The sequence below is a fragment of the Oncorhynchus mykiss genome, chromosome 9, assembly GCF_013265735.2.
Source record: "Oncorhynchus mykiss isolate Arlee chromosome 9, USDA_OmykA_1.1, whole genome shotgun sequence".
Classification (NCBI taxonomy): domain Eukaryota; kingdom Metazoa; phylum Chordata; class Actinopteri; order Salmoniformes; family Salmonidae; genus Oncorhynchus; species Oncorhynchus mykiss.
In genome coordinates this window covers 9,271,377-9,284,641 of record NC_048573.1, presented here as the reverse complement: position 1 = coordinate 9,284,641, position 13,265 = coordinate 9,271,377, and the positions used below count along the sequence as shown (strand labels likewise).

At 46.6% G+C, this 13,265-nt stretch overlaps 1 protein-coding gene across 4 annotated transcripts in view; it reads right to left on the bottom strand.

Moving 5' to 3' along the window:
* Positions 1-6,310: 6,310 nt before the first annotated feature.
* The window catches only part of LOC110531415 (H(+)/Cl(-) exchange transporter 5), a 44,038-nt gene continuing 37,083 nt past the window's right edge, over positions 6,311-13,265 (bottom strand). For 3 of the 4 annotated variants that reach the window (XM_036987266.1, XM_036987267.1, XM_036987265.1), the window contains exon 18: positions 6,459-6,549. In XM_036987266.1, the coding sequence (XP_036843161.1) occupies positions 6,459-6,549 (91 nt within the window). Of the gene's footprint in view, positions 6,550-13,265 lie in introns of all 4 variants that reach the window. The other variant, XM_036987264.1, reaches the window with a different exon arrangement.

Sequence of the window (13,265 nt, the reverse complement as noted above, 5' to 3'; positions counted from 1 at the left end):
GACTATTTACGAATTACATTTTTTGCTTGTTTTTTAAAATACATTTGCTAACATTTCTAAAAACCTGTTTTCGCTTTGTCATTATGGAGTATTGTGATGTCATTATGGGGTATTGTGATGTCATTATGGAGTATTGTGTGTAGATTGAGGAAAACAAATATTTTAACATTTTAGAATAAGGCTGCAACATAACGTGGAAAAAGGGGAGGGGTCTGAAAACTTTCCAAATGCACTGGACATGTGTTTGATTTAACCTGTTGCATTAAGATCAACAATGAAATCACATTTCAGACACACTCATGGTTCAACACGCGCACACACACGCACACACGTCTCTCTGAATGCATAATTTAGATTTAATCAATTTAGCTGACAATATATTTAGATCACAAACCCCATAACATTACAATCATAATGAAACATACATTTCCTTCTGTGCAAAAATAAATAATCAAACAATAATTTAAACAAACTGGTACATACACATCATGTGAACAAAAACAATACAGACCATCAATCACATAAAAATGTGTGTAAGCTCTTAGCAGAGTGCTAAAACATACATGTCATCATCGCTCATTTAACATGTACGTAATGTAAGCTCTTAGCAGAGTGCTTTGATAAATGTGTGTCTTGGGGATTTGGGCCCGCCCCTAGTGATTGATGGGATGGACGAGACCCAGGGAGGGCTCTCTTTGGTCCACAGTCTTGTACATCAAGAGTTTTCCGTAATGTAATTGTTGGATCTAACCCCCTGACCTCTCATATCAACCTCTCTGAAGGGTAAATAAAAGAGTGCTGTGCTTTGGTGTTATTATCCTTGTGGGGAGTCAATTATTTGTTCCCCGCAAGGATAGGAAAAAAGAGAGAGAGCCAGAGTGTGTGTACCTCTCCTTTCATACCAACCCTATCTAAAAGAGTCAATAACAAACACCACCATCTATATTACACACATCTAGACAGAGCGCACACACACCGGATGGACTCATCTATATTACACACAGAGCAACAGACATAGAAATAGGTCACACAGAATGGACTCGCCCTTTAGAAAAAAGGATTGATTGTCCTTAAGCCAGATGGTCTTCTAGTAAATTGTGCATGGTTTCACTGTGCAGTCATCTAGGGTGGGGTCAAATAGAATCCCCGGAGTATTTAGACACTTCTAGAATATAGACAACAAAAAAAGTTCCTACACTTACTGCCAAGTGTTCTGGTAAATTCTTGGTACTGTTCCGTATAACAGCCAACTTCAACTGAGCGTTAAGGAATTCTGATTCCTAAGTGACAATTTACATGAGCCACAAAGTTTAATCTAGGCATATCAATTACATGTAAGACATTGAACAGCGTAATTGCATGTCTATGTCCTGAAGTGTGGTATGATGGGGTGACAGTGAAGGCTACAGGGCCTTGTTTGACTCAACATTCCCTCTCCCTTTGTTCAGTATTTTTCTCAGGAGTGTGAACAAAGACTAATCCCTCCTTTAAATCCCCCTCTTTTCACAACCTCCCATCCTGTCACCCCCCGTCGTCGTCGTCTCAACAGTGTTGGCATTACCTCCATAGTTATCAGTCTACAGAGGTCTGTGTTGCTCTAAGAGGCAGTCAGGAAATGTGCTTCTAATGAGCTTTCACACCTCCTCACCCCCTAAAACCCCTGTCTGTGGCGAGGTGTAAGACATTAATCAACAACAGCCTGGATAGACCAATTCGGTGCCAGACAGAGAAAAACAGAGACACACACACAGCCTCTCACAGAGCGCTCCGAGCCCACTGCCCAGACTTCAGGGGGAATTTAGACTCTTCTAGAATTCTGGGAGGGGGACAAATATGGGAATCCCTCATAGGGTATGGTAACAATACAACATTCCACGTTCAGAATGACAAATCATATCATTTCTGATAGGCTTCTTAGGAACTGCCAGAGGTGCTCATTGTAAGTAGTCTCAGCGATAGTGCTTTTAAACCCCAACTAGCAGACAAAGGCTGGCAGTAGCATAGGAAGTGGTCCCTACAGCATGGAGAAATAAAGAAACTGGCCAGGGTCCGGCACAAACTAGACCACACCTTATTGCACTTCCTGTTACAAGACAAGAGAGAAAGGTCACGCGGCGGTCATGTCTAGACGGGATACAGCTTTTGTCAAATTGACATCAGAAGTAGATTTTTCTTTAGCATTTTAGCTAACCTTAACCTAATTCTCCTAACCTTAACCTAATTCTCCAAACCGTAACCTAATTTGCCTGACCTGCTGCGTAAGTTATAGTAAACCTGCTGCGAAAAAGTCAATTTTGACAAAAGCTGTATCCCTTCTAGACTAAACCTCACGCGGCTCGACAGGCAGGCAGCATTGTGACATCATATTTGGAATGTGTGAGAGAGAGACGGTGGGGACAGAAGAGGGAGGGGTTGTCTAAGGACGGATAGACGGATGGGATGACAACATTTCTATAAAAATGAGAAGACCAGGGGGAAAAAAAACACCGCAATAAAAAGAGGAATATGAAGATGGTCATTTGGTCCTCCAGGGCCATATGAATGGGATGCGTCCCAAACGGTGCCCTATCCACTATAAGCCCTGGTCAAAAGTAGTGAACTATATAGACAATAGGATGTCATTTGGGACACAGACATAAGGAGATGGTTATGACAATCGGATCACCATTGTTGATTATAAACACAACGCTTCCCATGAGCTCATCACACACACAGTTTGATTCACGATCCCTAAAATAATATTTCAGAATCAGAAAGAGAGAAGAGATTAAACTCAAAGTCCTATTTAAACCAGCAACTTCACAAACTTGGAAAGGCAATATAGTTTATGTACAACTCTCAGAAACGTGAGAGTCCATTTTGGCAAATTCCCATGTCTGTAAAATATTCCCTAGGACACACACACACACACACAAAGGGGCCTAAAGAAAGACCTTGAAAGAGGCCAATCCACCCCTATATGACTCAACGTGAATCAAGGGGGCCTGCTCTGACTCTACCACTGAACCCAACACACACACACGTGTCGTCTGATGTGTCGGTGTTTGAGGAATGTGTGACTTTGAGCATATCTCTCTCTCTCTCTCTCTATTCTAATAGCCCGTGTGTGTCGTCAACCTTTTCCCACGCCTGTCGCACATCAAAGTGATGAACAACCGGGTTGTCATGGTAACACACCCATGTGGTAATGGGGGCTATTTTAGGAGGAATTCTACACTTCGATGTTTCCCTTTTGTGTTCTAGCTTTATCTCAGCAATATGCACTGTGCGTGTGCGTGCGCACACACACACACACACACACACACACACACACACACACACACACACACACACACACTTCTCAGAGATTATGGGCAGACACATCTGTATCTAACAAGCAGAGGCAAGACAACATAGAGGACAGACTCAGTGACTCAGTATTAACTACCTGAGATGGATCCTACAGCGATCCAGATGGATCCCACAGAGATCCAGATGGATCCTACAGAGATCCAGATGGATCCTACAGAGATCCAGATGGATCCTACAGAGATCCAGATGGATCCTACAGAGATCCAGATGGATCCTACAGAGATCCAGATGGATCCTACAGCGATCCAGATGGATCCTACAGAGATCCAGATTGGATCTGAAATGGAACCCTAATTCCCTACATAGTGTACTACTGCATCAGTAACAGTTTGGTCAGCACTTCCCCACCACCTCTCCTCAACAGTCATTTTCTCTAAAGGCTCAGTGGAACCTTGTATTTTACATCATGATTATCCATTTCTGAAATTCTCACTTTTCATACCTCCATCTCACCCTCATCCTTCCATCTCATCTCTCTCTGTGTGTACAGCTAAAGTAGTGGTTGCAGTGCAGGAAAGAGTTCTGTCTATTAGTTCGGCAGGTCTATTACATGTTAGTCATTTAGCAGACACTCTTATCCAGAGTGACTTACAGGAGCTATTAGGGTAAGTGCCTTGCTCAAGGGCATGTTGACAGACTCTTCACCTAGTCGGTTCGGGAATTCAAACCAGCGACCTTTCAGTTACTGGCCCAACACTCTTATCCGCTAGGATTCCTGCCGCCCAATCATTTTCCTTCTCAGTGTGTTCTCTCCTATTTTTCCATCCTCCTCTTTGTATAATTGTGTCCATAATACTGTATCCACCAGCCCTCTTCTTTAGATGAGACCTACTGAGAAAACAAGACCGTGTCATCCCTCCTATAGGCTGGTGTCCTCCTCCCATAAAGAAGTGGATGGATGGAAACAGGGAGGAGACGAGCTCAGTTGAAGAAGAAGGTCTTCATTTGCCAGAGGTCCGCTTCCTAGTCTCAGAGGTGTGGCGAGGGAGGTAGTCTGGGTCTCCGTTGACGAGGACAGAGTCTGGGTCTCCGTTGACGAGGACAGAGTCTGGGTCTCCGTTGACGAGGACAGAGTCTGGGTCTCCGTTGACGAGGACAGAGTCTGGGTCTCCGTTGACGAGGACAGAGTCTGGGTCTCCGTTGACGAGGACAGAGTCTGGGTCTCCGTTGACGAGGACAGAGTCTGGGTCTCCGTTGACGAGGACAGAGTCTGGGTCTCCGTTGACGAGGACAGAGTCTGGGTCTCCGTTGACGAGGACAGAGTCTGGGTCTCCGTTGACGAGGACAGAGTCTGGGTCTCCGTTGACGAGGACAGAGTCTGGGTCTCCGTTGACGAGGACAGAGTCTGGGTCTCCGTTGACGAGGACAGAGTCTGGGTCTCCGTTGACGAGGACAGAGTCTGGGTCTCCGTTGACGAGGACAGAGTCTGGGTCTCCGTTGACGAGGACAGAGTCTGGGTCTCCGTTGACGAGGACAGAGTCTGGGTCTCCGTTGACGAGGACAGAGTCTGGGTCTCCGTTGACGAGGACAGAGTCTGGGTCTCCGTTGACGAGGACAGAGTCTGGGTCTCCGTTGACGAGGACAGAGTCTGGGTCTCCGTTGACGAGGACAGAGTCTGGGTCTCCGTTGACGAGGACAGAGTCTGGGTCTCCGTTGACGAGGACAGAGTCTGGGTCTCCGTTGACGAGGACAGAGTCTGGGTCTCCGTTGACGAGGACAGAGTCTGGGTCTCCGTTGACGAGGACAGAGTCTGGGTCTCCGTTGACGAGGACAGAGTCTGGGTCTCCGTTGACGAGGACAGAGTCTGGGTCTCCGTTGACGAGGACAGAGTCTGGGTCTCCGTTGACGAGGACAGAGTCTGGGTCTCCGTTGACGAGGACAGAGTCTGGGTCTCCGTTGACGAGGACAGAGTCTGGGTCTCCGTTGACGAGGACAGAGTCTGGGTCTCCGTTGACGAGGACAGAGTCTGGGTCTCCGTTGACGAGGACAGAGTCTGGGTCTCCGTTGACGAGGACAGAGTCTGGGTCTCCGTTGACGAGGACAGAGTCTGGGTCTCCGTTGACGAGGACAGAGTCTGGGTCTCCGTTGACGAGGACAGAGTCTGGGTCTCCGTTGACGAGGACAGAGTCTGGGTCTCCGTTGACGAGGACAGAGTCTGGGTCTCCGTTGACGAGGACAGAGTCTGGGTCTCCGTTGACGAGGACAGAGTCTGGGTCTCCGTTGACGAGGACAGAGTCTGGGTCTCCGTTGACGAGGACAGAGTCTGGGTCTCCGTTGACGAGGACAGAGTCTGGGTCTCCGTTGAAGAGGACAGAGTCTGGGTCTCCGTTGAAGAGGACAGAGTCTGGGTCTCCGTTGAAGAGGACAGAGTCTGGGTCTCCGTTGAAGAGGACAGAGTCTGGGTCTCCGTTGAAGAGGACAGAGTCTGGGTCTCCGTTGAAGCGGACAGAGTCTGGGTCTCCGTTGAAGCGGACAGAGTCTGGGTCTCCGTTGAAGAGGACAGAGTCTGGGTCTCCGTTGAAGAGGACAGAGTCTGGGTCTCCGTTGAAGAGGACAGAGTCTGGGTCTCCGTTGAAGAGGACAGAGTCTGGGTCTCCGTTGAAGAGGACAGAGTCTGGGTCTCCGTTGAAGAGGACAGAGTCTGGGTCTCCGTTGAAGAGGACAGAGTCTGGGTCTCCGTTGAAGAGGACAGAGTCTGGGTCTCCGTTGAAGAGGACAGAGTCTGGGTCTCCGTTGAAGAGGACAGAGTCTGGGTCTCCGTTGAAGAGGACAGAGTCTGGGTCTCCGTTGAAGAGGACAGAGTCTGGGTCTCCGTTGAAGAGGACAGAGTCTGGGTCTCCGTTGAAGAGGACAGAGTCTGGGTCTCCGTTGAAGAGGACAGAGTCTGGGTCTCCGTTGAAGAGGACAGAGTCTGGGTCTCAGTTGAAGAGGACAGAGTCTGGGTCTCAGTTGAAGAGGACAGAGTCTGGGTCTCCGTTGAAGAGGACAGAGTCTGGGTCTCAGTTGAAGAGGACAGAGTCTGGGTTTCAGTTGAAGAGGACAGAGTCTGGGTCTCAGTTGAAGAGGACAGAGTCTGGGTCTCAGTTGAAGAGGATAGAGTCTGGGTCTCAGTTGAAGAGGATAGAGTCTGGGTCTCTGTTGGACATCTGAGCCATGTGCTTCAGAATGTCTTTCTTAGTGATGATTCCCAGCAACCTCCTGAGATAGAGGAATACAGAGAGAGGGAGAAGAGAGAGAGTTTACCATTAGAAATTAATAATGTGTTTACAAAGAGACAACTTCCAGCCAATACAGCATTCTTCAATTTAAATCAAGAGAAGATAGGAGAGTGACAGAGACAGACAGATGGAGAGACGGACAGAGAGCGAGACAGAGAGGCTGTGTGTGCCTCGATCTAGGTTGGGCAAAACTAAACATGGCGGTGTTCGCCTTAGCAATCTCACTGGAATAAAGACCTCCTCCATTCCTGTCATTATTGAAAGAGATCGTGATACCTCACATCTCAAAATAGGGCTACTTAATGTTAGATCCCTCACTTCCAAGACAGTTATAGTCAATGAACTAATCACTGACCATAATCATGATGTGATTGTCCTGACTGAAACATGGCTTAAGCCTGATGAATTTACTGTGTTAAATGAGGCCTCACCTCCTGGCTACACTAGTGACCATATCCCCCACGCATTTTTATAGTTAATGTTTACAGGCCTCCTGGGGCATCTACAGCGTTCCTCATTGAGTTCCCTGAATTCCTATCGGACCTTGTAGTCATAGCAGATAATATTCACATTTTTGGTGACTTTAATATTCACATGGAAAAGTCCACAGACCCACTCCAAAAGGCTTTTGGAGCCATCATCGACTCAGTGGGTTTTGTCCAACATGTCTCCGGACCCACTCACTGCCACAGTCATACTCTGGACCTAGTTTTGTCCCATGGAATAAATATTGTGGATCTAAATGTTTTTCCTCATAATCCTGGACTATCAGACCACCATTTTATTACGTTCGCAAACACAACAAATAATCTGCTCAGACCCCAACCAAGGATCATCAAAAGCCGTGCTATAAATTCTCGGAAAACCCAACGATTCCTAGATTCCCTTCCAGACTCCCTCCACCTACCCAAGGACATCAGAGTACAAAAATCTGTTAACCACCTAACTGAGGGACTAAATTTAACCTTGCGTAATACCCTAAATGCAGTCGCATCCCTGAAAACAAATAACATTTGTCATAAGTAACTGACTTGCCTAGTTAAATAAAGGTAAAATAAATAAGAAAGTAGCTCCCTGGTATACAGAAAATACCCGAGACCTGAAGCAAGCTTCCAGACAATTGGAACGGAAATGGCGCCACACCAAACTGGAAGTCTCCAACTAGCTTGGAAAGACAGTACCGGGCAGTATCAAAGAGCCCTCACTGCTGCTCCACCAAACTGGAAGTCTCCGACTAGCTTAGAAAGACAGTACCGTGCAGTATCGAAGAGCCCTCACTGCTGCTCCACCAAACTGGAAGTCTCCGACTAGCTTAGAAAGACAGTACCGGGCAGTATCGAAGAGCCCTCATTGCTGCTCGATCATCCTATTATTCCAACTTAATTGAGGAAAATAAGAACAATCCTAAATGTATTTTTGATACTGTCACAAAGTTAACAAAAAGCAGCATTCCCCAAGAGAGGATGGCTTTCACTTCAGCAGTGATAAATTCATGAACCTCTGACGAAAAGATTATGATCATTAGAAAGCAAATTACAGACTCCTCTTTAAATCTGCATATTCCTCCAAAGTTCAGTTGTCCTGAGTCTGCACAACACTGCCAGGACCTAGGATCAAGGGGGACACTCAAGTTTTTTAATACTATATCTCTTGACACATTGATGAAAATAATCATGGCCTCTAAACCTTCAAGCTGCATACTGGACCCTATTCCAACTAAACTACTGAAAGAGCTGCTTCCTGTGCTTGGCCCTCCTATGTTGAACATAATAAAATCGGCTCTCTATCCACCAGATGTGTACCAAACTCACTAAAAGTGGCAGTAATAAAGCCTCTCTTGAAAAAGCCAAACCTTGACCCAGAAAATTATATATATATATTTTTAAAGCCTATATTGAATCTCTCATTCCTCTCAAAACATTTTGAAAAAACTGTTGCGCAGCAACTCACTGCCGAGGCTCTGCATCTATCCATATATATATATATATATATATATACATATACATATACACATATATATATATATATATATATATATATATATATTTATTACCTCTTGGTGATGTCATAATGTTAACTTTCACTGCTATGCGGACGACACACAGCTGTACATTTCGATGAAACCTGGTGAAGCCCCTGACTTGCCCTCCCTGGAAACCTGTGTTTCAGACATAAGGAAGTGGATGGTGGCAAATGTTTTACTTTTAAACTCGGACAAAACAAAGTTGCTAGTTCTAGGTCCCAAGAAACGAAGATATCTTCTGTTGGATCTGACAATTGATCTTGATGGTTGTACAGTTGTCTCAAATAAAACTGAAAGACCTCTGCGTTACTCTGGACCCTAATCTCTCTTTTGAAAAACATATCAAGACTGTTTCAAGGACAGCTTTTTTCCATATACGTAACATTGAAAAATCAGAAACTTTGTCCAAAAATTATGCAGAAAAATTAATTCATGATTGTGTCACTTCTAGGTTAGACTACTGCAATGCTCTACTTTCCGGCTACCCGGATAAAGCACTAAATAAACTTCAGTTAGTGCTAAACACGGCTGCTAGAATCTTGACTAGAACCAAAAAATGTGATCATATTACTCCAGTGTTTGCCTCTCTACACTGGCTTCCTGTTAAGGCAAGGGCTGATTTCACGGTTTTACTGCTAACCTACAAAGCATTACATGGGCTTGCTTCTACCCATCTCTCTGATTTGGTCCTGCCGTACATACCTACAGTGCCTTGCGAAAGTATTCGGCCCCCTTGAACTTTGCGACCTTTTGCCACATTTCAGGCTTCAAACATAAAGATATAAAACTGTATTTTTTTGTGAAGAATAAACAACAAGTGGGACACAATCCTGAAGTGGAACGACATTTATTGGATATTTCAAACATTTTTAACAAATCAAAAACTGAAAAATTGGGCGTGCAAAATTATTCAGCCCCTTTACTTTCAGTGCAGCAAACTCTCTCCAGAAGTTCAGTGAGGATCTCTGAATGATCCAATGTTGACCTAAATGACTAATGATGATAAATACAATCCACCTGTGTGTAATCAAGTCTCCGTATGAATCCACCTGCACTGTGATAGTCTCAGAGGTCCGTTAAAAGCGCAGAGAGCATCATGAAGAACAAGGAACACACCAGGCAGGTCCGAGATACTGTTGTGAAGAAGTTTAAAGCCGGATTTGGATACAAAAAGATTTCCCAAGCTTTAAACATCCCAAGGAGCACTGTGCAAGCGATAATATTGAAATGGAAGGAGTATCAGACCACTGCAAATCTACCAAGACCTGGCCGTCCCTCTAAACTTTCAGCTCATACAAGGAGAAGACTGATCAGAGATGCAGCCAAGAGGCCCATGATCACTCTGGATGAACTGCAGAGATCTACAGCTGAGGTGGGAGACTCTGTCCATAGGACAACAATCAGTCGTATATTGCACAAATCTGGCCTTTATGGAAGAGTGGCAAGAAGAAAGCCATTTCTTAAAGATATCCATAAAAAGTGTTGTTTAAAGTTTGCCACAAGCCACCTGGGAGACACACCAAACATGTGGAAGAAGGTGCTCTGGTCAGATGAAACCAAAATTGAACTTTTTGGCAACAATGCAAAACGTTATGTTTGGCGTAAAAGCAACACAGCTGAACACACCATCCCCACTGTCAAACATGGTGGTGGCAGCATCATGGTTTGGGCCTGCTTTTCTTCAGCAGGGACAGGGAAGATGGTTAAAATTGATGGGAAGATGGATGGAGCCAAATACAGGACCATTCTGGAAGAAAACCTGATGGAGTCTGCAAAAGACCTGAGACTGGGACGGAGATTTGTCTTCCAACAAGACAATGATCCAAAACATAAAGCAAAATCTACAATGGAATGGTTCAAAAATAAACATATCCAGGTGTTAGAATGGCCAAGTCAAAGTCCAGACCTGAATCCAATCGAGAATCTGTGGAAAGAGCTGAAAACTGCTGTTCACAAATGCTCTCCATCCAACCTCACTGAGCTCGAGCTGTTTTGCAAGGAGGAATGGGAAAAAAAATTCAGTCTCTCGATGTGCAAAACTGATAGAGACATACCCCAAGCGACTTACAGCTGTAATCGCAGCAAAAGGTGGCGCTACAAAGTATTAACTTAAGGGGGCTGAATAATTTTGCACGCCCAATTTTTCAATTTTTGATTTGTTAAATAAGTTTGAAATATCCAATAAATGTCGTTCCACTTCATGATTGTGTCCCACTTGTTGTTGATTCTTCACAAAAAAAATACAGTTTTATATCTTTATGTTTGAAGCCTGAAATGTGGCAAAAGGTCGCACAGTTCAAGGGGGCCGAATACTTTCGCAAGGCACTGTACACGTACGCTATGGTCACAAGACGCAGGCCTCCTTACTGTCCCTAGAATTTCTAAGCAAACAGCTGGAGGCAGGGCTTTCTCCTATAGAGCTTCATTTTTTTTATGGAATGGTCTGCCTATCCATGTCAGATACGCAGACTCGGTCTCGACCTTTAAGTCTTTATTGAAGACTCATCTCTTCAGTAGGTCCTATGATTGAATGTAGTCTGGCCCAGGAGTGTGAAGGTGAACGGAAAGGCACTGGAGCGACGAACCGCCCTTGCTGTCTCTGCCTGGCCGGTTCCCCTCTCTCCACTGGGATTCTCTGCCTCTAACCCGGGGGCTGAGTCACTGGTTACTGGTGCTCTTCCATGCCGTCCCTAGGAGGGGTGAGTCACTGGCTTACTGGTGCTCTTCCATGCCATCCCTAGGAGGGGTGAGTCACTGGTTACTGGTGCTCTTCCATGCCGTCCCTAGGAGGGGTGAGTCACTGGTTACTGGTGCTCTTCCATGCCGTCCCTAGGAGGGGTGAGTCACTGGTTACTCGTGCTCTTCCATGCCGTCCCTAGGAGGGGTGAGTCACTGGTTACTGGTGCTCTTCCATGCTGTCCCTAGGAGGGGTGAGTCACTGGTTACTGGTGCTCTTCCATGCTGTCCCTAGGAGGGGTGAGTCACTGGTTACTGGTGCTCTTCCATGCCGTCCCTAGGAGAGGTGAGTCACTGGTTACTGGTGCTCTTCCATGCTGTCCCTAGGAGGGGTGAGTCACTGGCTTACTGGTGCTCTTCCATGCCATCCCTAGGAGGGGTGAGTCACTGGTTACTGGTGCTCTTCCATGCCGTCCCTAGGAGGGGTGAGTCACTGGTTACTGGTGCTCTTCCATGCCGTCCCTAGGAGGGGTGAGTCACTGGTTACTGGTGCTCTTCCATGCCGTCCCTAGGAGGGGTGAGTCACTGGTTACTGGTGCTCTTCCATGCCGTCCCTAGGAGAGGTGAGTCACTGGTTACTGGTGCTCTTCCATGCTGTCCCTAGGAGGGGTGAGTCACTGGCTACTGGTGCTCTTCAATGCTGTCCCTAGGAGGGGTGAGTCACTGGCTTACTGGTGCTCTTCCATGCCGTTCCTAGGAGGGGTGAGTCACTGGTTACTGGTGCTCTTCCATGCTGTCCCTAGGAGGGGTGAGTCACTGGCTACTGGTGCTCTTCAATGCTGTCCCTAGGAGGGGTGAGTCACTGGCTTACTGGTGCTCTTCCATGCTGTCCCTAGGAGGGGTGAGTCACTGGCTACTGGTGCTCTTCCATGCCGTTCCTAGGAGGGGTGAGTCACTGGTTACTGGTGCTCTTCCATGCCGTTCCTAGGAGGGGTGAGTCACTGGTTACTGGTGCTCTTCCATGCCGTCCCTAGGAGGGGTGAGTCACTGACGTAATCTTCCTGTCCGGGTTGTCACCCCCCCCCCCCTCTCGGGTTTGTACCGTGGGGGAGATCTTCGTGGGCTATACTCGGCCTTGCCTCAGGATAGTAAGTTGGTGGTTGAAGATATCCCTCTAGTGGGTGGGGTTATATCCTGCCTGTTTGGCCCTGTCCGGGGATATTGTCGGACGGGGCCACAGTGTCTCCCGATCCCTCCTGTCTCAGCCTCCAGTATTTATGCTGCAGTAGTTTATGTGTCTGGGGGCTAGGGTCAGTCTGTTATATCTGGAGGATCCCTCCTGTCTCAGCCTCCAGTATTTATGCTGCAGTAGTTTATGTGTCTGGGGGCTAGGGTCAGTCTGTTATATCTGGAGGATCCCTCCTGTCTCAGCCTCCAGTATTTATGCTGCAGTAGTTTGTGTCGGGGGGGCTAGGGTCAGTCTGTTATAGCTGGAGGATCCCTCCTGTCTCAGCCTCCAGTATTTATGCTGCAGTAGTTTATGTGTCTGGGGGCTAGGGTCAGTCTGTTATATCTGGAGGATCCCTCCTGTCTCAGCCTCCAGTATTTATGCTGCAGTAGTTTATGTGTCTGGGGGCTAGGGTCAGTCTGTTATATCTGGAGGATTTCTCCTGTCCTATCCGGTGTGAATTTAAGTTTCCCTCTCTGAGCCCTAGGATAATGCCTCAGGACTAACTGGCCTGATGACTCCTTGCTGTCCCCAGTCCACCTGGTCGTGCTGCTGCTCCAGTTTCAACTGTTCTACCTGCGGCTATGGAACCCTGACCTGTTCACTGGATGAGCTACCTGTCCCAGAACTGCTGTTTTCGACTCTCTAGAGACAGCAGGAGCGGTAGAGATACTCTTAATGATCGGCTATGAAAAGCCAACTGACATTTACTCCTGAGGTGCTGACCTGTTGCACCCTCTACAACTACTGTGATTATTATTATTTGAAC